We start from the raw sequence: 27,275 nt of genomic DNA on the forward strand, positions 1-27,275 counted from the left end.
CTCCTGGCAAGTGAGATTCATTGCTGGGAGCACACTTCTGGAAAAATTATCTGGTGATAATTTTCTCATAGTAAAATTTCTTTCTTCAAAGTGTAACTGAAAACCTTTCCCCATTCTGCCACCAGTTTTAGCTCATGCATTCCCAGGTCAGGTACAGCATAAGGGTTATGAAAAGTAAAACTCTGGACAACCATTGGCCTTCACCCAAAATCTCTGTGGATCCTCCAACCACCTGCAACTAGCTCATGAGAGTTCCAGGCAGGGCAGCATGGTGGCACAGTGGTTAGCATTGCTGCCTATGGCGCTGAGGACCCGGATTCGAATCCCGGCCCTGGGTCATTGTCCATGTGGAGTTTGCACATTCTCCCCGTGTCTGCATGGGATTTGCCCCACAACCCAACAGATGTTCAGGATTGGTGGATTGGCCACACTAAATTGCCCCTTAATTGGGGAAAAAAATAATTGGGTACTCTAAATTTTTTTAAAAGATAGTGCCAGGCACAATTAAAGGTTTAGTCCCAAGGATACATAGAATCCCTGCAGTGCAGAAGGAGGCCATTTGGCCCATCGAGGCTGCACCGACCCTTGGAAAGAGCACTCTACCTAAGCCCACGCCTCCAACCTATCCCCGTAACCCCACCTAATTTTTTTTGCACCAAGGAGCAACTTAGCATGACCAATCCACCTAACCTTCGGACTATGTGAGGAAAACGGAACACCCGACGGAAACCCACATAGACATGGGGAGAATGTGCACACTCCACACAGTAAGTGACCTGGGGCGGGACCCTGGAGCTGTGGGGCAGCAGTGCTAACTACTGTGGCAGCGTGCCACCATACTACTGCTTGACCTGCAGGCCTCACTAGTGGGAGGGCATGAACAGACATCAGCCCCTTTAACTTTTGATTGAGAAGATTGAAATGGTTTCAAAACAATGTTGCTACCATTGTTCCTCTCATCCCTAGTTTCCTTATAAAACTTCCATCTCAGCTTCCAATAATCTACCACCATGTCCATCTCATAATTCCAGTCCTGATTTCTGCATCCTCTGCAAATCTCCACAACTTCCTTCGTCAACTTTGTCTCCAACAACATCTTCAATTTCACCAAGTATTCATGGGCAGCAGGGTAGTACTGGTTAACACAGTTGCATCACAGCTCCAGGGTCCTAGGTTCGATTCCCAGCTAGGGTCACTGTCTGTGCGGAGTCTGCACGTTCTCCCCTTGTTTGTGTGGGTTTCCTCCGGGTGCTCCGGTTTCCTCCCACAGTCCAAAGATGTGCAGGTTAGATGGATTGGCTATGCTAAATTGCCCTTAGTATCCCCAAAAAAGGTTAGGTGGGGTTACGGGGATAGGGTGGAGGTTTGGGGATAGGGTGGAGGTATGGGCTTAGAAAGGGTGCTCTTTCCAAGGACCGGTGCAGACTCGATGGGCCGAATGGTAAAACATAATTTGCTGGAAATATTCAGCAGCATCTGTGGAGCAACAATTTCAGGTCTGGGGCCTTTCATCAGAAACTTGAAGAAGTTCTGCTCTTCATTTTGATAGGATTTCCATTTGTCTCATCTGCCTTCTTCACCTTCATTGCTTTCTGTTTTCCTTCTCCTGTTTGATCAGGAATCTCCATTCTAGCACCCACAGTATTTTGCTCCAGGACATTAGGAAGAATGTATTTGCTCAAGGAGTGTCAAATAACCGGAATAGTCAGTCAGGTAAAGTGGTGGGACAAAAGCATAAATAATACTTAAAATGCAGTTTGTTTCTGACCTTTGCAGGATTTGGATATGAGAGGGATATTAGAGCTTCAACAGCCTAGTCTCATGCTTGATATGTCTCACATTCTTCATATTTGATTCTAAACCTCCTTAACTGACATCAAAACTCGATAAGCCAAATCTTTCTCCAACTGCAATCAAAGCCACCCTTTTCAGCTCCGTCAGACACCTGTACACTTCTAAGGCCAAATCATCAATCTCTTGTGGCTGTAAACTAAAGAATAACCCAAAGGTGTAAGCTGTGGGCATGCTCATTTACCCTGAAACTTATCAAACTCAAATCCACTGGAAGACGTATAATACTTTACCAGCCTCGCTGCTCTGTAAGGTGTAATTTAGTCAAAACATGAAAGCGTGTGTTGTCACCTAATGTCTAAATCCCCATCACCCCAACTTTGCCAACTTCCATTGCCTCCCCATGCTCATGGTTCTTGTACTAACTTGAACTGGGCTCATGGTTCTTGTACTAACTTGACATGCCCTCCCTCACCAGTCCTCTGATACTAGATTCCTTCTGATGGCTCACTCCCTCCACAGTTGTTAGGAATTCCTTCAGCTGCTATTCCTTCCCCCCAGAGCCGGTATTCCATCTCCCGGCCTCTGTAATCTCCACCTTCCATACTTGTAGCTTGTTCCCTCCCTCTCTCCCTTCAAAAGGCTCCAAAAGGCCCTTTTCTTTGACTACGCAGTGAACTCCTCCTGAGCGGCTCTCTTCCAGCCATGTCAGCCAGGACTCAGTGGACGGCACTCCCATCACGGAAGAAGTTGGCTGCGGGTTTCACTACCACTCCAGTGACTTGAGCACACAAATCTAGGCTGACTCCAGAACTGTACTGAGGGAGCACTGCCCTGTCAGAGGTCCCTTCTTTCAGACGAGGCAATAAACCAACGACTCACCTGCCATCGTGGATGGTCCCCAGGCACTATTTCAAAGAAGAGCAGGAAACATATCCCGCAGTCCCCACCAGTAAATGGCCAGTAAATGGCCTTCAATTAAGGTCACTAAAAACAGATTATTTGATCATGATCACATTGTTGTTTGTGGGATCTTGCTGTGTGCAAATTTACTACATTACAACGGTGACTACAATTCAAAAGTACTTTTTTGGTTGTAAGGTGTTTTACGTCTCCCTGCAGTAGTGAAAGGTGATTCATAAATTCTTTGTTTTCCTCCTAATCGAAGGTCACTCATTTTGTCCACTGCTCTGTAAAAGTACTCTGAGACGTGAGTGCGGAGACAGCTCTATAAGAATACGTTGTTCTTATTATTTGACAAACCCTATTACTTCATGACAGCAGGAAGAGTAAACATCTCCCTCTAGTGGTAACACCACTAAAGGGAAAGAAAATCTAGGAATTAAATGTTTTGCCACATATTGTCCATCTCAATCTCTGAAAAAAACAAATCATAAATACTCATATCGAAATGTTGACCTTGAAATGTTGATGGCAGGTCAGTTCCCCCAGAAACCACCATTTATTTTGGTGTCTCAATAGAAAAGGACATAAAAAGTAAAGGAATATTATTTTCAATAAAAGGCCACTCAATTACAGAAAAATGTCAGTTATGACAAGGGAGTGGGTGCAAAACATTTGTGAAGCTTTGTGACAATCAACAATCTTCAGTGTTTTTTTTGGCTGTAAACAAGGAAAGCAGGTAAACGCCAGGTGCTACACATTTGGTACAAGTGAGCTAAACAGCTGGCTTGTAGTGCAGAACAAGGGCAGCAACGCGGGTTCGATTCCCGTACCGGCCTCCCTGAACAGGCGCCGGAATGTGGTGACTAGGGGCTTTTCACAGTAACTTCATTGAAGCCTACTTGTGGCAATAAGCAATTATTATTATTATTTCATGAGTGTTGCACATTCCTGGCGAGAATTTCGGGTCGTCCTCTTTCTACACACTTCCACCAAATGGCTCACATTGGTTCTATCAATTTTAATTTATTTTGAGGTATTAGGGGGGATTACCCGCTCCCATTATTTTGGGAGGGGGACTGGAACAATGGATGGGGCGGAGAATTGAGCGGATAAGTTGGGGTTCCCATTTGCATCTATTTAACTTTATGCCTGATAGTCCCCTGACATTAAATTTACATTCATGACACTGAGTTTTCCAGTTTTATTTCTTCTGCACCAGGGCGCCCTTAAAAACAGTGCCCCGATCTTTTAAAGGCCTAAGTTTCTGGTGGGTTCATTCAGAGCCTACCTCGCCAGCGTGACGCCCCTTGAATTTCTTTTGACAAAGTGTCAAAACGTACGGCGGGAATTGCCAGCAGTGCAGTCAGCGGGCTACCCTCCGCTTTTCCCGCCCGGAATGACAATTTGCCACAAAATGTCACAATTCCGCCCATTGTATTTGTAAAATGATTCTAGATTTTGACCTTTATCAAGAAGATGTCACCTTTATGTAGCATCTTCCGAAGTATCATAACTGTTTTGCATGCAATGAATTAGCTATTGCTGGAAAAAAGAGACATGCTGTTGAGGCTTTTCACCTTGTGCTCATCAAGGCAGAGATAAGAATACCAAATTTCAAAGGAAGCAGCAATTCATACAGCATGTAAAAGGATGCTAATGGTTGGCCCATCAGCTTTGATTGGTTGAGACGTTGCCATGGAGATTGCACCAGGGAGCTACTATTCCCCATGCTTTTGTTTAATGATAAAAGGCACAATGTCTGGCTAGGCTCTATCTGCATGCAGAGTTCTTGGGGAACTCTGGCAAAGTCTTGTTCAATCAGAGATGATTGGCCAACAACAGCACCCTTTTCTGATACAGTACAAATTATTGTTTCACCTTGCGATTTGATGTTCTTGAGTTTGTCCTGATAAATGCAAGATGAAAAGTTTTGACAGTATGCGTGTTTTTCAGCACTACTGAAGTTCTGCACTACCAAGTGACTAAATTAATTAATTCTTGATTGTTAGTCACAATTTTTATATATGTAAATGTGATCATTGCTTCACGTATGGCAAGATTCCACACACAACAATAAGATGATAGATCGGTTATCTACCCTACATGGCATTTGTTGGCCAGGACACCCAAAGGACACCCTGCTCGTATTTGAATGTTGTTTAGGGACCTTTATCTACCTGAAGCATCTTGCCATCATGGCACTTCAAACAGTGCTGCACTCCCTCTCATGCACTGCTGTGTCAGCCTAATGTATGTGTCCATGTCCTAGAATGTGGCTTGAACTTACAGCCTGTTGTTTATAAAGTGCATGCTCAAAGATTCCTTTCATTCTTTCTGCCATCACTGACAATAAGTTCCAGCAGAAGTATAGGAACTCTGTAAGGGTCTGAGACATGACAATGGTAAGGTGCAATAGACTTGGACTTAAAAGCATTTCAGTTACTTTTTTTTGTTAAATGACCGTAATCTCATTCAGTTCTTTTTTCACTCCTAATTGAATGACAATCTTTTGTTGCATTCGGGAAAGTTAATGGAGACTGCCCCAAAGACAGTTTTCATGAATGTACCACTTTGTGTTCTTCTAAACTGTGCTGGCCTGAAAAGTTCCCAGCTCAGGTGTGTTGTTTGCGAAATTGGCTGCTCTTAGCCAAGATAGCTCAGGATTAGGAGAGGAAAGATCAGCCAGGGTTCCTGCTCTTGTTAGCTGTCAAATGGTAGAAAGTGAGTCTGTGTGGACTTTGGATAAACAATGGTGTTGTTGCTCGCCACTGTTAATGAGCTTGCTGGTTCACACTGCCTGGGATCACATGTGAAGAACGAGCACATGGATTGGGTACAATTGACCATCTGGTCCAAGAGCATGATCTCATTACACTGTCAGTGTCTTTGACCTGACTGCAGGTCCTTTAGCTAAAATACATGTGGAACAGTAATTCTGTTTCTTGTTGAGAATAAATGGTAACTTTCTATTCAAATCCCCTGGGAAATGTGAAAGTGACATTTTGGGACTGCATTGTATCATCATTTTCCTTCCTGGGTTCCTGTCTGTGAATCAGACCAGGAAACGAAATCCCTTCACATTGTGACATCTGGTAGAAACGTCCGCCCTCGGTGACATCTGGAAAAGACCTAGGGTTAGAGATTGTTGGTGTCAGCTGCTCACACAAACTGGGTGCAAGAAGTGGCTTGATCGAAATGCGTCCTTTGATCTCATTTCAGGTAGATTGGAAAGTGGTGAATATCCACTGCGCGGCCCCCCCCCTCCCCCCCCCCCCCCCCCCCCCCTTCTGCAAATCAGACATCGATAGCGGGAGCTGCAATGCAGTCAGGAGCCATCAAACAGACCCTGGAATTGGGGATTGTGGTTTGGAGCAATCAACATGACAGGGGGTGGTGCTGCGGGCATTGGTGATGTCCGTGGAGTGTTGGCAGCGCCTTGCTCCCAGGAAAGGTGTATTTGGACATTTTGTAACTTTCCTTTTCCTGGAGGACTAGATTCACTGAAGAGTCCCGATCTCAGCCAAAATTTATATTCAAAAGGGGCATTCAACAATTATTAAGTGCCTTGAATATGTAAATTAGAGGCTGGGAGGGCCCCCACCAAGTTAGCAATGGCACCAATCAATGCCTTTGCATTATTGTGCTTCACCTTCATTTTGTGCCTTAAAATGTGATTGCAGTGAAAAGTAGTTTCCCCCCCTGACCCCAAGTGAAGTTAGTTTTTGGACAGTCTCCATGCTGACCTTAACAAAGGATCAATATTCAATCAGATGCTAAGAGCTGGAATCTGAAAATGTGCCTTGACACATGATTCTTTTAATGAGAAACCAAGTTGAAATGACAGGGCCCACACTGAGCTCACAGCCAAGGTCAAATGGAGACAAAGAGAAAAAGACAAAATGAGGTGAATCAGGAAGGAGTGATTAATTGGCGTCATGCTTGGAGTTTGTTTAACTTGCGCAAGGAAGGGAGAGTAGGGAAATAAAGAATTTCCATTTGAGATCCTGTCCTAACGGCACTGTACCTACACCACATGGGCTGTAGGGGTTCAAGAGGACAGCTGCCCACCACCTTATCATAGAATTCCTGCAGTGCAGAGGGAGACCATTCGGCCCATCGAGTCTGTGCCGAGCCTCTGAAAGAGGACCCTACCTGGGCCCACGCCCCCACCCCATCCTCGTAACCCCACCTAACCTTTTTAGACATTAAGGGACACTTTAGCATGGCCAATCCACCTAGCCAGCACATTTTGGAAGGAGACTGGAGCACCCGGAGGAAACCCATGCAGTCACGGGGAGAACGTGCAACTCCACACAATCACACAAGGCTAGAATTGAAACTGGGTCCCTGGCGCTGTGAGGCAGCAGTGCTAACCATTAGGGATGGGCAATAAATGGTGGCCTAGCCAGTGATGCCCACATCGCATGAACAAATACAAAAAAGAACCAGCTACGATAGGTTTTCTCTTTTTCCTCATTCTTTTTTACATACTATATGCCACTCCTAAAGAGCTCAGGAGCTGGACTAGGCCATTCAGCCCCTCCAGAACCAGGGGTCTCAGTCTGCGGATTCAGGGTAAACCATTTCGGACAGAAATGAGGAGACATTTCTTCACCCAAAGAGTGGTGAGCCTGTGGAATTCATCACCACAGGACGTAATTGATGCTAAAACATGGAATATATTCAAGAAGTGGCTAGATGTAGCACTTGGGCGAATGGGATCAAAGGTTATGGGGAGAAAACAGGATTGGCTATTGAGTTGGATGATCAGCCATGATCATGATGATGACGGAGCAGGCTCGAAGGGCCAAAAGGCCTCCTCGGCGCAACATCGAAGGCCGAAGGGCCTGTACTGTGCTGTAATGTTCTATGTTCGATGTTCTTGCTCCTATCTTCTATGTATCTATGAACCTGCTCAGCCATTGAGTAAGATCATGGCTGACCATCTACCTCAGCACCATTTTCCTGCACTATCTCCATATCCTTTGATGTCATTAGTATCTTGAAATCTATTATCTCAGTTTTGAACATATTCTACAACGGAGAGAATTCCAAAGGTTCACCACACTCTGAGTGAAGAAATGACTCTTCATCTCAGTCCTAAATGAATGGCCCCTTGTCCTGAGACTGTGTCTTCTGGTTCTAGACCCCAGCCAGAGGAAACATCCTTCCTGCATATATCCTTTTTAACCCCTTATGAATTTTGGACACTTTCATGAGATCACTCTCATTCTTCTAAAGTAGAGAATACAGGCCCAGTCTCCTCAATCTCTCCTCATCCCGCCAGTCCATGAATTAGTCTGGTGAACCTCCATCACACTCTGTCTATGGCAAATATAGCCTTCCTTAGATAAGTGGACAAAAACTGTACACAATACTCCAGATGTCCTCATGGCAAGGTTTTATTGAAACAATTTTTACATTTTGAGTTTAGGTACATTTTGAATGTACAGATTAGGACTATGGCTAGGCCACCCAGCTCCTCAAGCTGCTCCACCATTCTACAAGACCATGGCTGATCTGATTATGATCCCAACTCCATATTCCCGCATACCCCTGATAACCTTTCACCCCCTTATCAAGAATCTATCTACCTCAGCCTTAAAAGTATTCAGAATCTGCCTCCAGGACCTTTTGGGGAAGAGAGTTCCAAACACTCCTGAGCGTGAGAGGAATGTTTTTCCTCATTTCTGACTAAAATGGGAAACCCTTATTTTTAAACAGTGACCCTTAGTCCTAGATTCTCCGACATTAGGAAACATCATCGCCACATCCACCCTGTCAAGACCCTTCTACATCCACCCTGTCAAGATTAAGTCACCTCTTACTCTTCTAAACTCCAGCGGATACATGCCCAGCCTGTTCAACCTTTCCCCGTGGGCCTACCCTCCCATTCCAGCTATTCATCTAGTAAACCTTCTCTGAACGTCTTCCAAAGCATTTCAATCTTTCCTGAAATAGGATGATCAATAGATGACCATGCGTGCAGGAAGTGCTCCGGATTGCAGAAACCTGATTTCTGGATTTGAGAGTTCGAGCAGTGGCTGGAGGCACTTTGGCAGATCCGCGAGGCTGGGAGCTGTGTGATAACATGTTTAGAGAGGTGGTCACACCGTAGTTCAAGGGACTTGAGGGAAAAAAGGGAATGGGTGACCACCAAGCACTGAAAAGGAAACAGGCAGGTAGTGCAGGAGGCTCCCCCGGGGCCCCGCTCACAAAGCAGTTTTCCGTGTTGGTTCCCTGGTTCCTCCAGGGAGTGCAGACAGAGCCAAGCTTCTGACACCACAGCAGTTTGACTGTACAGGAGGGGAGGAAGAAGAAAGCAGAGTGATAGTGGTAGGGGACTCATTAATTAGGGGAGCAGACAGGCATTTCTGAGGCCGCAGAAGTGAATCCAGGATGGTGTGTTACCTCCCTGGTTCGATACGTCCATAAAACCACAAGGCATTGGAGCAGAATTAGGCCACTCGGCCCATCGAGTCTGCTCCGCCATCAACCATGGTTAATATTTTTCTCATTCCCGTTCTTCTGCTTTCATCCCATAATCCCTGATCCCCTTATTAATCAAGAACCTATCTATCTCTGCCTTAAAGATACTCAGTGATTTGGCCTCCACAGCCTTCTGCGGCAAAGAGTTCCACAGTGTCACCACTCTCTGCCTGAAGAAATCCCTCCTCATCTCTGTTATAGTGGATTGTCCCTTCAGTCAGAGGCTGTGACCTCTGGTTCTAGTCTCGCCTACTAGTGGAAACATCGTCCCCACATTCACTCAATCTAAGTCTCTCAGTATCCTGTAAGTTTCAATGAGATCTCCCTTCATCCTTCTAAACTGCACCGAGTACAGACCCAGAGTCCTCAACTGCTCCTCATATGACAAGTCCTTCATTATGGGATAATTCTTCTAAACCTCCTCCGGACCCTTTCCAAGGCTAGGACATCCTTCCTTAGAAATGGGGTCCAAAACTGCTCACAATATTCCAAACGGAGTCTGACCAGAGCCTTATACAGCCTCAACAGTACATCTCTGCTCTTGTATTCTAGCCCTCTCAACATGAATGCTAACATTGCATTTGCCTCCCTAACTGCCAACTGAACCTGCGCGTTTGATAAAGTTTCCCATGGCAGGTTGATGGAAAAAGTGAAGTCGCATGGGGTTCAGGGTGTACTAGCTGGATGGATAAAGAATTGGCTGGGCAATAGGAGACAGAGAGTAGTGGTGGAAGGGAGTGTCTCAAAATGGATAAAGGTGACGAGTGATGTTCCGCAGGGATCCGTGCTCGGACCACTGTTGTTTGTGATATAAATAAATGATCTGGACGAAGGTATAGGTGGTCTGATTAGCAAGTTTGCAGATGATACTAAGATTGGTGGAGTTGCAGATAGCGAGGAGGACTGTCAGAGAATACAGCAAAATATAGATAGATTGGAGATTTGGGCAGAGAAATGGCAGACGGAGTTCAGTCCAGGCAAATGCGAGGTGATGCATTTTGGAAGATCCAATTCAAGACCGGACTATACGGCCAATGGAAGAGTCCTGGGGAAAATTGATGTACAGAGAGATCTGGGAGTTCAGGTCCATTGTACCCTGAAGGTGGCAACGCAGGTCGTTAGAGTGGTCAAGAAGGCATACAGCATGCTTGCCTTCATCGGACAGGGTATTGAGTACAAAAGCCGGCAGGTCATGTTGCAGTTGCATAGGACTTTGGTTAGGCCACATTTGGAATACTGCGTGCAGGTCTGGTCGGCACATTACCAGAAGGATGTGGATGCTTTAGAGAGGGTGCAGAGGAGGTTCACCAGGATGTTGCCTGGTATGGAGGGTGCTAGCTATGAAGAAAGGTTGAGTAGATTAGGATTGTTTTCGTTGGAAAGACGAAGGTTGAGGGGGGACCTGATTGAGGTCTACAAAATTATGAGAGGTATGGACAGGGTGGATAGCAACAAGCTTTTTCCAAGAGTGGGGGTGTCAATTACAAGGGGTCACAATTTCAAGGTGAGAGGGGGAAAGTTTAAGGGAGATGTGCGTGGAAAGTTTTTTACGCAGAGGGTGGTGGGTGCCTGGAATGCTTTGCCAGCAGAGGGGGTAGAGGCGGGCACGATAACATCATTTAAGATGCAACTAGACAGATATATGAACGGGCGGGAGACAGAGGGAAGTAGATCCTTGGAAAATAGAAGACAGGTTTAGATAAAGGATCTGGATCGGCGCAGGCTGGGAGGGCCGAAGGGCCTGTTCCTGTGCTGTAATTTTCTTTGTTCTTTGTTAATCTTAAGAGAATCCTGAACTGGGCTCCTGAGTCCCTTTGTGCTTCTGATTTCCTAACCATTTCCCCATTTAGAAAATAGTCTATGCCTCTATTCTTCCTACCAAAGTGCATAACTTCACACTTTTCCACATTGTATTCCATCTGCCACCTCTTTGCCCACTTTACTAACCTATCCAGGTCCTTCTGCAGCCTCTCTTCTGCCTCAACAGAACCTGTCCCTCTACATATCTTTGCATCACCTGCAAACTTAGCAGCAATGCCCTCAGTTCCTTCTTCCATATCATTAATGTATATTGTGAATAGCTGTGTACCCAACACTGACCCAAGTGGAACATCACTAGTTACCAGCTGCCATCCTGAAAAGGACCCTTTTATCCCCACCCTCTGCCTTCTGCCAGTCAGCCAATCCTCTATCCATTCCAGTTCCTGGCCCCTAACACCATGGGCTCTTATCTTATTTAGCAGCCTCCTGTATAGCACCTTGCCAAAAGTCTTCTGGAAATCCAAATAGATCACGTCATCTAGTTCTCCGTTGACTAATGTCCTTGTTACCTCCGAAAAGAATTCTAATAGATTTGTCAGGCATGACCTCCGCTTGACGAATCCATGTTGACTCAGTCCTATTTTACTATGCACTTCAAAGTATTCCCCAATCTCATCCTTAATAATAGACTCTAAAATCTTACCAACAACCAAAGTCAGGCTAACCGGCCTATAATTTCATGTCATCTGCCTCCCTCCCCTCTTAAACAGTGGTATTACACTAGCCATTTTCCAATCTTCTGGGACCCTCCCTGTCTCCAGCAATTACTGAAAGACCACCACCAATGCCTCCACAATCCCCTCAGCTATCTCTGTTAGAACCCTGGGGTATAGTCCTGGTGATTTATCCAATTCAGACCTTTCAATTGCCACACCTTCTTTTGAGTGATGGCTACTTCACTCACCTCTGCCCTCTGACTCTCTTGAAGTCTTGGTATGTCAATGGTGTCTTCCACCGTGGAGACTGATGCAAAGTACATATTCAGTTCCTCTGCCATTTCTTTGTTCCCAATTTCTACTTCTCCAGTCTCCTTTTCCAGTGGTCCAATGTCTATTCTTGACTCTCTCTGCCTTTTATAGATTGAAAAAAACTCTTGCAGTCTTCTTTTATATTGCTAGCTAGCTTACACTCATATTTCACCTTCTCCCCCTTATTGCTTTTTTCATTGTCCTCTGCTTGCTTTTAAAGGCTTCCCAATCCTCTGGTTTCCCACTAATCCTCGCCACATTGTATGCTTTTTCCTTTGTTTTTAAGCTATACTTGACTTCCCTTGTCAGACACGGTTGGGCGCCCTCATTTTTCCTCCTCCTTGGGATGAATTTCTATTGTGCCTTACGAATAACCGTACCAGCCTCCTCGAACAGGCGCCGGAATGTGGCGACTAGGGGCTTTCCACAGTAACTTCATTGAAGCCTACTTGTGACAATAAGCGATTTTCATTTCATTTCATTTCATAACCCCCAAAAAACCCTGCCATTGCTGTTCCACTGTCTTCCCTGCTAGGCTCCCCTTCCAATCAATTCTGGCCAGCTCCTCCCGCATGTCTTTGTAGTTACCTTTATTCAGTTGTAATACCGTTACATTTGATTCCAGCTTCTCCATCTCAAACTGCAGGGTGAATTCTATCATATGCTGGTCATTTCCCCCGAAGGGCTCCTTCACCTTAAGGTCGCTAATCAAGTCTGCCTCATTACACATCACCAAATCCAGAATTGCCTGATCCCTAGTAGACTCTACCACAAGCTGCTCCAGGATCAGGGATGTCACTGAACAGCTGTAGGGTGTCTGAAGGAAGAGGGTGCTAAGACAGAGGTCATGGTAACATTGATACCAACGATAACAGTAAACTAAACACCAGGACCTCAAAGGTTGTAATCTCTGGATTACTCCCGGTGCCACATGCTAGCGAGTACAGAAATCGGAGAATAGGACAGATGAATGTGTGGTTCAAGAGTTGGTGCAGGAGGGAGGGGTTTAGATTCTTGGATCACTGGAATTGTTTCTGGTAGGACGGTCTGCACTAGAACCAGAGTGTGATGAACATTCTTACTGGTGGGTTTGCTAGTGCTGTTGGAAGGGATTTAAATGAGTTCAGCAAGGGGAGGGGACACAAAGTGTTTATGCAATAGGGACACAACATGCTGAGTTTCAAGGGAGGATGGCAAGGCTGGATGGCCTCTACTTTAATATTCGGAGTATCATACGTAAAAGATAAGAGCGTGTATCGACATGTAGAGCTGTAATGTTGGTGCCATCACAGAGATGTGGTTGAGGGAGGGGTAGGACTGGCAGCTCAACAGTCCAGAGTATAGGATCTTCAGGCAGGACAGGGGACAGTGTAAAAGAGGAAGTGGTGTTACATTACTAATTTAATTGCAGTGTTAATGTGAGCCTACTTGTGACAATAAAGATTATTATTATTATTATTAATTAAGGAGTCTGTTGTTGCAGTAAGGAGAGACAATATCTTGGAAGGGTCTTCCAATGAGCCTTTGTGGGTAGAGCTTAGAAATAAAATGGGGTCAGTCACTGTTGGGAGTGTATCATAGACCACCAAATAGTCAACGGGCAATAGAGGAGCAGATATGTAGACAATTCACTGAGATGTGTAAAAACAATAATAGAGTAATTTTATTTGGGGATTTCAACTTTCCAAACATTAATTGGGATAGTCACATTATAAAGGGTATAGAGGGAGCAGATTTCTTGAAATGTTTTCAAGAGAGGTTTTTATATCAACATGTCCAAGGTCCAACAAAGGTGCTGTGCTGGACCAAGTTCTGGGGAACGAAGCCGGACATGTGTTCAAGGTAGCAAGGGGGTAGAATTATAGTGATAGCGACCACAACACTGTATGTTTTAAATTTGTTAGGGAAAAGGAAAAGGATGGTCTGCAAAAAAAGGGTTTTGGATTGGGGAAGGCCGATTTTATTAAAATAAGGCAGGATCTGGCCAAAGTAGACTAGGAACAGCTACATCTGGCTAAATCGACAGCAGAAGAATGGGGGAGGGAACATTCAAAACAGAATTGGCGAGAGTATAGATCAACATATGACAAGAAGGGTTGATGAAGGTAGTGCAGTGGATGTGGTGTACATGGATTTTAGCAAGACGTTTGACAAAGTCCCACATGCTAGATTGATCAAAAAAGGAAAAGTCCATGGGATACAGGGTAATGTGGAAAACTGGATAAAAAGTTTGTTTAGTAACAGGAAACAAAAAGTAATGGTCGATGGATGCCCTTGTGAATGGAAAGTTGTTTCAAGTCATGTTCCACAGGGCTCAGTGTTTGGACCCTTACTGTTTGTGTATTATATGAAGGATTTGGACGTGAACATGGGTGGCACAATTGGGAAATGTGCAGACAACACAAAGATTGGCCGAGTAGTGGATAGTGTAGAGGATAGCTCTAACCTCCAAGACGATAAAGATGTGTTGTTGGAGGGGGCGATAAAGTGGCAGCTGGATTTTAACACAGAGAAATGTGAGGTCATGCATTTCGGGAGGTCAAGCAGTTATAAGGAGCACACAATAAATGGGAATATTCTAAGAGGGGTAGATGAAGTGAGAGATCTTGACATACAAGTAAACAGGTCCCTAAAGGCATCAGTTCAAGTAATAATAATAATATAATAATAATCACTGATTGGATTGGATTAGATTTGTTTATTGTCACGTGTACCGAGGTACAGTGAAAAGTATTTTTCTGCGAGCAGCTCAACAGATCATGAGAAGAAAATGGAATAAAAGAAAATACATAATAGGGCAACACAACATATACAATGTAACTACATAATCACTGGCATCGGATGAAGCATAGAGGGTGTAGTGTTAATGAGGTCAGTCCATAAGAGGTCATTTAGGAGTCTGGTGACAGTGGGGAAGAAGCTGTTTTTGAGTCTGTTCGTGCGTGTTCTCAGACTTCTGTACCTCCTGCCCGATGGAAGAAGCTGGAAGAGTGAGTAAGCCGGGTGGGAGGGATCTTTGATTATGCTGCTTTGATTTGGCCTACTGTGCTAAACCAACCCCTATAGTAGACAAGGTTGTAAAGAAAGCTTATGGAATGGTGTCCTTCATTGGCAGAGGTATAGAATATAAATGTAAGGATATAATGTTGGAATTGTATGAAATACTGGTGAGGCCACAACTGGAGTATTGTATGCAGTTCCAGTCGCCACATTACAGGAAGGACGTAATTGCTCTGGCGAGAGTGCAGAAGACGTTTACAAGAATGTTGCCAGGGCTAGAAAAGCGTGGCTACAAGGGGAATTGGATAGGTTGAGGGTATTTCTTTGGAATAAAGAAGGCTGAGGGGTGACTTGATTGAGGGGTGATTATGAAGGGAAGAGATAAAGTGGACAGGATAAAATTGTTTCCCTTGGTGGAGAATTCTAGAACCAGGGGACATAGATTCAAGATAAGAGGCAGAAGGTGTAGAGGGGACATGAGGAAGAACGTTTTTACTCAGAGGGTAGTTGAAGTCTGGAATTCTCTGCCCGAGTTGGTGGTGGAGGCAGAGACCCTGAACTCTTTTAAAAGTTACCTGGATCTGCACCTTAAGTGCTCTAAACTACAGGGCTATGGACTGGGTGCAGGAAGGGGTGATTAGAAAGGGCACTTGGGTGTCTTAGGGCTGGCATGGACAAGGTGGGCCGAATGGCCTCTTTCTCTGCTGCAACATATCTATGGTTCTATGTTCTCTTTAGGGTAAAATATTGGAGTAACATCCAAAGACCATGGATGTCTAGGAATATTCAGGACTGGATAGGAAGGAAAAGAGAGGCTTTTAACAAGTAAAAATGGAACAAACCTACAAAGGCCTTCTTGTAGTCTAGAAAGAGCAGGGGGAATCTCAAAAAAGCAATTAGGAGAGCAAAATGAGATTGAAAAAGCACTGGCGGGTAAGACTAGGAAAAATCCCAAGATATTCCACAAGTATATCAAGCGTAAGAGGATAACCAGGGAAAGAGTAAGACCCATTAGGGACAAAGGGGGGTAATCTGTGCGTCGAGCCGCATGACATTGGCAGGGTGTTAAATGAGTACTTCACATCTGTCTTCAGTTTGGAGGAGGAGGATATAGGTGCAGAATTCAGACAGAGAGACTGTGAGATTTTTGAGCAGTTTGATATAGGTAGTGAGGAGGTACTGGAGGTTTTGGCGGGCTTAAACATGGACAAATCACCAGGTCCAGATTGAGTTGTATCCCAGACTGCTGCGGGAGGCAAGGGGTAAAGTTACCAGGGCTCTGACTCAAGTTTTTAATTCTTCCCTGGCCACAGGGGAGGTGCCAGAGAACTGCAGGATGGATAGCATTGTTCCACTCTTCAAGAAATACATTTGAAATATTGTGAGGTTTCTTGCCTCAACTACCCTCCCAGGCCACCACTCTCTGCATGAAAATTATTTTCCTCAAAACCCCTCTCCGCCTCCTGCCTTTCACTTTAAAATTATGCCCCCTTGTAATTGACCTTTCAACTAAAGGGAACAGCTGCTCCCTATCCACCCTGTCTATACCCCTCATAATCTTATACACCTCAAACAGGTTCTCCTCAGCCTTCTCTGCTCCAAAGAAAACAACGCAAGCCTTTCCAGCCTCTCTTCATGGCTCAAATGCTCCATCCTGGTGCACCTCCTCTCCACCATCCCCAGTGCAATCACATCCTTCCTGTAGTGAGGCAACCAGAACACCACACAGTACTCCAGCTGTGGCCTTACCAAAGCACTGTACAGCTCCAACAGAACCTCACTGCTCTTATAATCTATGACATGACTGATAAAGGCAAGTGTCCCGTTTACCTTCTTATCTATATTGTTTATATATATCACAAATAATGGGGAACACAGCACTGATCTCTGTGGTACACCACTGGACTCTGGTTTCCAGTCACACAAACAACTTTCTACACATGGTAGCACAGTTGTTAGCACTGCTGCTTCACAGCGGCAGGATCCCAGGTTCGATTTCCGGCTTGGGTCACTGTACGGAGTCTGCATGTTCTCCCCGTGTCTGCGGGGTTCCCTCCGGGTGCTCCGGTTTCCTCCCACAAGTCCCGAAAGACGTGCTGTTAGGTAATTTGGACATTCTGAATTCTCCCTCTGTGTACCCGAACAGGCGCCGGTATGTGGCGACTAGGGGCTTTTCACAGTAAATTCATTGCAGTGTTAATGTAAGCCTACTTGTGATGATAAAGATTATTATTATACCACCAACCTCTGTTCCAACATTAAGCCAATTTTGTAACCAGTTTGCCACATTACCCTGAAACCCATGTGCTTTTACCTTCTTTATCAGTCTCCCATGTGGGACCTTGTCCAAAGCTTTGCTGCAATTCTACACCCTACTACATCAACTCACTACCATAATCGACACATCAGGGGCTGGATTCTCTGTTTTTGGGACTATGTCCCCACGCCGTCATGAAAACTGTGGTCTTTTACACCAGAAACACTGGCATCGAAAGGCCACAGATTCACCGTCTTGCAGGGGGCTAGCAGGCAGCCGTTGTGGAGCTCACAGCTCCAGCTATCGATACGCCCCCCCCCCCCACGCGCACTTCCGGGTCAGAGGCTGCACATGCGCATGTCGACTGAGTCCGCAGCCGCCTCGCGAGTTTCCCGAACAGCAGGACCATGAGTGGTCCACGCCGTCGGAAATTTGGCCGGTCGGGGGTGAAGAATAGCAGGGCGGGTCTCTGGCAATGGCCTGCAGTTGTGGATACTGTGCGCAGCGTCTTTCCGAGTATGCCGCTTTTCGGTGAGAGGGGGTGGGGTTCACCGAACCTGCGCCGGTCTCGGCTTCATGTGGGAAACTGCATTCTCCGCCCTGGCTCCGAACACAATTTCGGCATCGGGGAGCGGAGAATCCAACCCCTGGTCACCTCCTCAAAAATTTCATTCAAATTTGTTAGGCGTGACCTCCCTCTACAAAGCCATGCTGATTATCGCTGATCAGACCTTGCCTCCTCAAGTGGAGATAATTTTCTCCAATAGTTTCCTTGCCATTAATATGAGGCTCACTGGTCTGTAATTCCCTTGTTTATCTCTACCATCCTTCTTGAAGAGTGGAACAATATGAACCAACCACCAGTCCTCTGGCACCTCCCCTGTCCCCTGACAGGAATTAAAAATTTGAGTAATTTTCCTCCTTGCCTCCCGCAGCAGTCTGGGATACAACCCAATCTGGTGGGGAGTCTGATTGGGGGTGGGATGGGGGGGGGAGGGGGGGGAGGGGCTATGAGCGCCACTGTCATAACATTCAAGGCCATGGACCAAATGCTGGCAAGTGGGATTAGTGTAAATGAGAGTAGTTTTTTGTCAGTGCAAGCTTGATGGGCTGAGAGGCCTCTTCTGTACTGTATGATTCAATGAATACTGTACACAATACTACGGATACGGTCTCACCAATGCCCTGTATAACTGAAGCATAACATCCCTACTTTTGTACTCAATTCACTTAAATAAATGATAACATTCTATTAGCTTTTCTAATGGGCATGATTCTCCAGTTGGGAGACTACGTTCTCCCACCGGAGTAGAATCGCTCCGTATCTCCAGTGGCGCTAGGAGCCATGCCATCAGAATATTGTCATTGGACCGCCATTTTGAGCAGGTGGCCCAAAACTAAGGTTCAGCCGCAAGCCCCCCACAATGTAAATCCTGGCCCCCACCCTCTGCTGCCAAGTGCGAGCTTACTCCCCCCCCCCCCCACCACCATGGAAACAACAGGTCACCCCCCCCCACAGCATGTACGCATGAGGGTGACCCAACACCCCCCCCCCCACCAACACCCCTTTGACCCTCAACAGAGACCCCCATCAGAGAAGCCCATCAGACCCCTCTGTCAGACATCCCATCAGACCCCCATCAAATCCCCAACAGAGGCACCCATCAGAGATCCCATCAAACTCCCCCAACAGAGACCCGCATCAGGCCACCATCAAAGACCCCCCCATCTAACCCCCTAATCAAACCCCCCCAATCAGACCCTCCCCATCAGAGGCCCCCCCATCAGAGACCCCTCCATCAGAACCCTCCTCCCACCATCTAAAACCCTTGCCTGAAATCTGAAGAGCAGTCCAGGCAGTACAGTGAAAATTCACTGCATTTTCACTTACCCTTTCCAAACATCTGCTGCCTCAGGCAGAAGTGTTCAAAACAGCAGCTGTTACAAGTGTCAGAGGCTTTCTGGAAAACCCAGTACATTTCAAATGACTGAAAATCCCTTGACAGCCTTTGAAATGCAGATCTTCCATTCAATTTCACATAGTAACACATTGCATTAGCCAGTGGTTGTCAGCTTTATTCCCCCGGAGAAAGCTGCTTCATGGATTGTTAATTGATCTTTCCTTTCACGCTTGAATGTAACTCCATTACCTGCCTTGATGCTAACCACAATGTTTATAAGTACTCTTGCTATGATTGACAGCCGCTCACCACATCAAAGGCAGCTAAGTGCTTCCTCCTGTGAAAAAGAGGAAGTCAAAGAATGATGGGTATCTTTGATGGGGGGACCTCCATTGGGGGTCTCTGATGGGGGGGTCTCTGTTGGGGATCTGGGGCCAGGATTTGCTTCGTGGTGGGCCCTCCGATGGACTTTGGGGGGCATTAACATTGCACATTTATCCCTTAACCCAACGTGAGGTCCACCGTGCCAGGGCCACACTTGGAAATACATGCACTAATTCACACCTGCATGAATCCTGGTTGAGGGGCCTGGAGCATCATGGGGGCTGGAGAATCAGACTTCCAGCCCATTAATCAGATGCAAATGGATACAAATGATCCATATGCATCCTCCTTCCAGAGCGGGGTGTGTAGCCTGCTGCTGCCGCCAGCGGGGAACTAGAACATCAGAATGGGTTCGGCGCCCATTTATAGCCTAACGTGCGATTCTCCACCAGATCGGGAACCCTGCGACCAGTGGCAAGTGGTGAAGAATACACCCTAATTACTTTCTCTACCTGCATACTCACCTTTTATGATTCATACACTTGGACAACCAAATGCCTCTGTACCTCAGAGCTCTGTAATCCCTCACCATTTGGATAATATGCTTCTTTTTATTCTTCTTGCAAAAATGGGCAATTCACATTTTCCCACATTATACTCCATTTGCCCGATCTTTGCCCACTCACTTAATCTTTCTATATCCATTTGTCGGCCACTTATAGCTTCATCATAACTTACTTTCCTACCTATCTTTGTGTCATCAGCAAATTTAGTAACTATACTTTCTGTCCCTTCGTCCCATCATTTATATAGATTGTAAAAAAGTTGAGGCCCCAGCACTGATCCCTGTGACACACCACTTGTTATATCTTGTCAAGCAGGAAATGACCCATTTTTGCCTATTTTCTTGTAAATGAATGGTTCCTGTGACCAGTTCTCAGTGTTCAGTTTGCTCAAACTATCTCCCTTTACTGGCACCAGAATCATAGGCCAATGAAATGCAATACAAAGTGGTAAATATAAAATCATCACAGTCTGCTTTACAAAATGTGATCTATTGTTATAGTGTTAGAGTCTAATATTAACCTTCTGATATAACCTCTTGGTTTCTCTCGTACAATGAAATAGCACATTCCCATATTAAGTGGGGACGCACATAGGGCCAGGAGTGAATGGATAATGTATTGGGGTGGAGGAGAGTATCAGGCAGAGATAATTAGATTTAAATATCCTGTTGGGAATCCTATTACATCACCAGGGGACTGGGTCAATCACGGCGAGACTTCCCGCTGACCTAGAAGGCGATTTGGGCCTCTTACACAATTTTGCGCTCCTGTTGCCATTCAGGCCCAATGCAAATGGGAGTGCAAAATACCAACCAATATTTGCCCCACTGTTATTCAGTTCTATTTCAGTTAATGGAGCGGAATATCATCTGCAGAGCATAAAGGTCAGCAGAATTGATACTGCCAGTTTGCCACTACCGTTCAATAGAAATGTGTTCACCCTGGACTGTCAGCAGTACGAAAACTTTCCAATTTATGCTTCTTGAAGTCAAGGTGGATGACCTCATACTTTCCCATGTCAACTCCATTTGCCACTCTTTCTCCACTCACTTAATCTGTCTACTTCCCTCAGTAACTTCCTGCTCCCACCCTTAATTCCACCTAATTTAGTGTCATCTGCACACCATCACCCTTTATTCTTTCATCCAAGTCATTGAAATATATATGAGGAGCATGGACACGGTGGATAGGGAAAGTTCCCTTTAGTTGAAGGGTCGGTTATGAGGGGTTACAAGTTCAGGATGAGGGGTGGGAGGTTCAGGGGGAACTTGAGGAAAATCTTTTTTAACCCAGAGGGTGGTGACGGTGGCCTTACATCCTTTAAAAAGTACCTGGATGAGCTCTTGGCACACCTTAACATTCGAGGCTGTGGACCAAGTGCTGCAAATGGGATTAAGATTGGCAGATCAGGTGCCTTTCATGAACATAGAACATAGAACATACAGTGCAGAAGGAGGCCATTCTACCCATCGAGTCTGCACCGACCCACTTAAGCCCTCACTTCCACCCTATCCCCATAACCCAATAACCCCTCCTAACCTTTTTGGTCACTAAGGGCAATTTATCACGGCCAATCCACCTAACCTGCATGTCTTTGGACTGTGGGAGGAAACCGGAGCACCCGGAGGAAACCCACGCACACACGGGGAAAACGTGCAGACTGCACACAGACAGTGACCCAACGGGGAATCGAACCTGGGACCCTGGCGCTGTGAAGCCACAGTGCTATCGTGCCGCCCATGTCTGCAGCGATGCAGACTCGATGGGCCGAATGGCCTTTACTGCACTGTATTTTTCTGTGATTCTGTGATCTGAGCCCCTAGTACAGATGTCAGGTCAACACTACTTGTCGCTCTGTCAACCAGAGTACATTCACTTTTGTCCCTACTCTCTGACTCCAATCAGTTACAAATTCATGAATTTATCTCCAATTCCACACACTCTCAATTTTCCATGTAATCACTTGTCAGAAACTTTATCAAATGCCTTTTAAAAAGTCCACATAGACAACATCCATAGTCACTCCCCTATCTTGTTGAGTGACCTCATTATATTTTTTAGGACATTGGTGAGACCACATCGAGAGTAATGTGTACAGTTTTGGCCTCCATATTTAAGAAAGGAAATAGTTGGGTTGGAAGCAGTTTGGAGAGGGTTTACTTCACTGATTCTCTGCAATGGGTGGTTATCTTATGAGGAAAGGTTGGACAGGTTGGGCCTGTATCCTTTGGAATTTAGAAGAATGAGAGGTGCTTTCATTGAAACATATAAGATCCTGAGGAGACTTCACAGGGTGGATGATGTTGAAAGGATGTTTCCCCTTGTGGGAGAGACTAGAACTCTGGGATACCATTTAAATCTTTGGGGTCTCCTATTTAAGACAGAGATGGGGAGAATTACTTTCTCTCAGAGGGTCAAGGGTCTTTCGAACTCCCTTCTCCCGACAGCGGTGGAGGCAGGGTCAATGAATATTTTTAAGGCAGGGGTAGATAGATTTTTGACTAATAAGGGAGTCAAAATGTATCGGGGGTCGACAGGACTGCAGAGTTGAGGCCACAAGCAGATCAGCCATCATCTTATTGAATGGCGGAGCAGGCTCAAGGGGCCTGTTCCTAATTCAGATGTTTGTATGTGCTCTAACACATTGTCTCCCTATCATTCGTCCAGATTCCATATGCAGCAAGCCTGATGAGGAAAGAAAGGATCAGCACACAGATGAATAAAAGTTAAACAGTTAATGAACTGGACTGAAGTTTCAGGTCAGTAGCCGTGGCGAATTTCATGCTGTGAACAGATCACAAGCGGGAACTAAATTCGAAACATTTCACAGTGGGTACTTGTGGTGAACAGAGAGAGAAAGGAGATAGAGAAGATTTTCAACATAACAACCCAAGTCTCCCAGTGTCAGATGTTCCCTGCACAGTGCATCAACCTGTCCCGGCGAGGACAAATTTATTATGGCCTGTTTACAGATGCATAACTGATGGAGTGCTACTAGTGTATGCCTCAAACAGGAGGCTATAAGTTGCTCCAAAAATGAACCTTGCACTTCATCTTAGTGATAACAGCAAGCAACCGGCACCTGTCACAACACCAGAGATAGCTTGCTTGAGTGGTTCAATCCAATTTGGGTCATGGTCTCTCCTATAGTGTCCATAACATAGGTCCTGGAAGTCGGCTGGAGTGGGAGAAGAGCTGGAGGGAGGAATGTGACCAGAAACCAATAGTGGTCCTTAGAAACTGCTTACTTTATAGTGGTAGCTGCTTAGGGCAAATCAAATCCACTGACACCCGAGTTGAGCAAACTGACAAATTCTGCTGAAAGGTATTTTTTTTAAAAAATATTTTTATTAAGGTATTTCAAAATTTTTATAATAATAACATCAACAATGACATCAACATGGTACAATAAACATTTCCCCCCCCATCCCAATCTTCACACACCCCAACCATAAAACAACAAACTGCCCTCTCCCCCACCCCCGTGGAAAACTGCATCTGCTGACATTTTAACTTTCCCCGAGAAAGTTGACGAACGGTTGCCACCTCCGCGTGAACCCAGCCATTGAACCTCTTAAGGCGAACTTTATTTTCTCGAGACTGAGAAACCCAGCCATGGCACTAACCCAGGTCTCTACACTCGGAAAGGCTGGCACCTGTTTTATCAGGAAGCCTCGCACCTGCAAATATCTAAATCCATTCCCTGCTGGCAATTCAAATTTATCCTCCAAAGCTTTCAAGCTGGGGAAGCTCCCGTCTATAAATAGATCCCCCATCCTTCTGATTCCTGCCCTTCTGATTCCTGCCCTTTGCCATCTCCGGGACCCACCATCCAGCCTACTCGGTACAAACCGATGATTATTATAAATCGGGGTCCAAACCGATGCTCCCTCCATCTCTTCTCTCTCCTCCACTGCCCCCAGATTCTCAGAGCTGCCACCACCACCAGACTTGTGCAGTATTGGGCCGGCAAGAACGGAAGAGGTGCCATTATCAGTGTCGTGTTATTCACCCTGTGGTAACATGGACTGCAACAGGATGTAGATGAACTGTAAAGCATACACCAAACTTAGGCGTTGGTTCAATACGATTTATTGAACTTCTGCAACAATGCACACAGCTGGCTGTGGGTTGACACTCTACTACTCTAAGTGTACTAACTCTAACTTACTAGACCAGGCTAGCTCTGATCCACGTGTAGAAGGTGCTGATTGATATATACACCCTGACTGACACTACAGTTGTCACCAGTGGAAAGAGGCGGAGTGCTGATGCCTCGTGTTTTATAGTTGCAAGCCCCCCACTGGTGTTCTGTCTGGTGATTGGTCGTGTTCTTTCCTGTATGTTGATTGGCTAACCTGGGTGTCTGTCACTGCCTGTTTTTACCTCATGATGTGCATGGGTGCATATTATGCATATCCCCCCTGTGAAAGATCGGTTGCTTAGAGCATATGCAACATATTTACAGATATAACTATTTACAGCAAATGGCGAGTGAAGGCATATGTACATGTAAGGTGTCTAGCGTGCAGATACAAAACAATATGTACAAAGAAAATATTTATAAGTCCAATCTCTGGGGCTGGCATCAGATCCTCGTCGACTGCCTGAGAGGTGGAGGTGGGGACAACGGGGCCTTGACAGGCGGGATTGCAGCCAGATTGGTGGCCTCGTGGAGCAAGGTGTCCGGAAAAGGCACGGCGACAGCTGGGAACGTGAGATCCGATGGTGGGCAGGCAAGTTTGTGTCGTGCCCTTCTGTTGCCCCTGACAATGGATCCATCAGCCATGCAAACCACGAACGACCTGGGAGCAGCCTGCCGAACAACAACAGCTGTAGCTGACCAGCCTCCACCAGGCAACTTGATGTGAACAGCATCTTCCGGAGAGAGCACAGGCAAATCAGTAGCATGTGCATCGTATGTCAGCTTTTGCCGGTTTCTGAGTTGCTGCACCTTTTGCAGCACGAGGAGGTGATCCAGGTCAGGTAAATGAATGGCCGGAACAGTTGTCCGCAGGTCATGATTCATAAGGAGTTGTGCCGGAGACATACCGGTGGACAGAGGGGTTGCCCTGTATGCCAGGAGCGCAAGGTTAAAGTCAGAAGCTGAGTCCACAGCCTTGCAGAGCAGTTGCTTCACGATATGGACCCTTTTTTCGACCTTCCCGTTAGATTGCGGGTAATGCGGGCTTGAGGTAATGTGCTTGAACTGGTCTAGCTTCGCGAAGTTGGGCCACTCTTGGCTGTAGAAGCAGGGACCGTTGTCGCTCATGACCGTGAGTGGAATACCATGCCTGACAAATGACTCCTTACAGGCCTTGATGACAGTCCTTGATGTGAAGTCGGACAGTTTCACCACTTCGGGGTAACTCGAGAAGTAGTCAATTATAAGCACGTAGTCACGCCCATTGGCGTGAAAAAGGTCAATTCCTACCTTAGACCACGGAGGGGTCACAATCTCGTGTTGCTGGAGTGATTCTTTGGGCTGAGCAGGCTGGAAACGCTGGCAAGACGAACAATGCCATTCCAATAGACAGCCTGCTGGGCCCTGTGCCTGCATTTCACGATACCGATGTGTCCCTCGTGGATCTGTTTGAGCACTAAGCTCTGGAGGCTGCGAGGAATAACGATACGACCCAGCTTGAGGAGGATCCCCTCGACAACTGTTAGGTCATCCTTGACATTAAAGAACTGGGGGCATTGCCCTTTCTGTCAACCATTGGCAAGGTAATGTATGGCCCGCTGCAGAAGAGGGTCCTTGGCAGTCTCTTCTCGAATGTTGACGACTCGTTTGTCTGAGGCCGGGAGGTTGCTGGCACACAGTTGCACCTGTGCCTCAATTTGGCGGATGAAGTCGACCTGTTCACAGGGCGAGGTGATGGTGCGAGACAGGGCATCCGCAATGATTAGCTCCTTGCCCGGTGTGTAAACCAATTCTAAATCATACCTGCGGAGTCGAAGGAGAATGCGCTGAAGCCTGGGCGTCATGTCATTCAAGTCCTTGTGAATGATATGGACTCGGGGTCTGTGGTCAGTCTCTACTGTGAAGGTTGGTAGACCGTAGACGTAATCATGGAACTTGACAATACCGGTGAGGAGGCCCAGGCACTCTTTCTCTATCTGAGCATACCTCTGCTCAGTGGGAGTCATGGCCCTGGACGCAGAGGCTACTGGAGCCCAGGACGAGGAGTCATCCTTCTGGAGGAGCACCGCACCAATGCCATCCTGGCATTGTCTCCCGCTCTGGGTCATAAAACGCTAGTACTGGAGCAGTGGTGAGCTTTGCCTTTAACTCAACCACTCTGCTTGATGTGTGGGTAGCCACTGAAAGGCAGTGGACTTCTTCACCAGATGCCTGACAGCCGTGGTGTGTGATGCGAGGTTGGGAATGAACTTTCCCAAGAAGTTAACCATATCCAGGAAGCTGAGTACCGCCTTTTTGTCTTCCGGTGTCTTCATGGTGTTGATGGCCTGACTTTGTCCGAGTCTGGTTGCATGCCCTGCTGGAATATTTGATCACCCAAAAACTTGATTGATGACATGCCAAAGGAGCATTTGGCCTTGTTCAACTTGAGGCCGTTGGCATGTATGCGTCTAAAGACTTGTTGGAGACAAGATATGTGTTCCTCTGGGGTCGTGGACCATATAATGACTTCATCAACATAAACCCGCACACCCTCAATGCCCTTCAGCATCTGTTCCATGGTCCTGTGAAAGATTTCAGAGGCTGAAACAATACCAAACGGCATGCGGTTGTAACAGTACCTTCCGAAAGGTGTATTAAACGTGCAGAGCTTCTTGCTGGACTCGCCCAGTTGTATCTGCCAGAAGCCACGCGATGCATCTAGCTTCGTGAAGAATTTGGCACGTGCCATCTCACTGGTTAGTTCCTCCTGCTTCGGGATCGGGTAGTGTTCCCGCATTATGTTTCAGTTAAGATCCTTGGGATCTATACATATGCGCAGTTCTCCAGAGGGCTTCTTCACACAGACCATCGAGCTGACCCAGTCAGTCGGTTTCGTCACTTTAGAGATTATACCCTGATCTTGGAGCTCCTGCAGCTGCGCCTTTAAATGCTTCTTCAGATGAGCCGACACCCGGCGTGGTGCATGGATCACAGGCGTGGCATCAGGCTTGAGCAAGATTTTGTAGCGGTACGGCAGTGTGCCCATCCCACTGAACACATCCGGGTATTGTGCCAGGATTTCGTCAATGTCAGCCTGAAGATTCACATTGGCAGAGGACATGGCAT

The 27,275-nt window shown here is 46.2% G+C and overlaps 1 protein-coding gene across 2 annotated transcripts in view; it reads left to right on the forward strand.

Moving 5' to 3' along the window:
- Positions 1-27,275, forward strand: part of skor2 (SKI family transcriptional corepressor 2) — a 55,985-nt gene that overhangs the window by 10,512 nt on the left and 18,198 nt on the right. For both annotated transcript variants that reach the window (XM_072497451.1, XM_072497452.1), the window contains one exon: positions 22,691-22,782. In XM_072497451.1, the coding sequence (XP_072353552.1) occupies positions 22,691-22,753 (63 nt within the window). In that variant the 3' untranslated portion in view covers positions 22,754-22,782. The remainder of the gene's footprint in view (positions 1-22,690; positions 22,783-27,275) is intronic.

This window comes from Scyliorhinus torazame, chromosome 3 (assembly GCF_047496885.1).
Source record: "Scyliorhinus torazame isolate Kashiwa2021f chromosome 3, sScyTor2.1, whole genome shotgun sequence".
Lineage (NCBI taxonomy): Eukaryota > Metazoa > Chordata > Chondrichthyes > Carcharhiniformes > Scyliorhinidae > Scyliorhinus > Scyliorhinus torazame.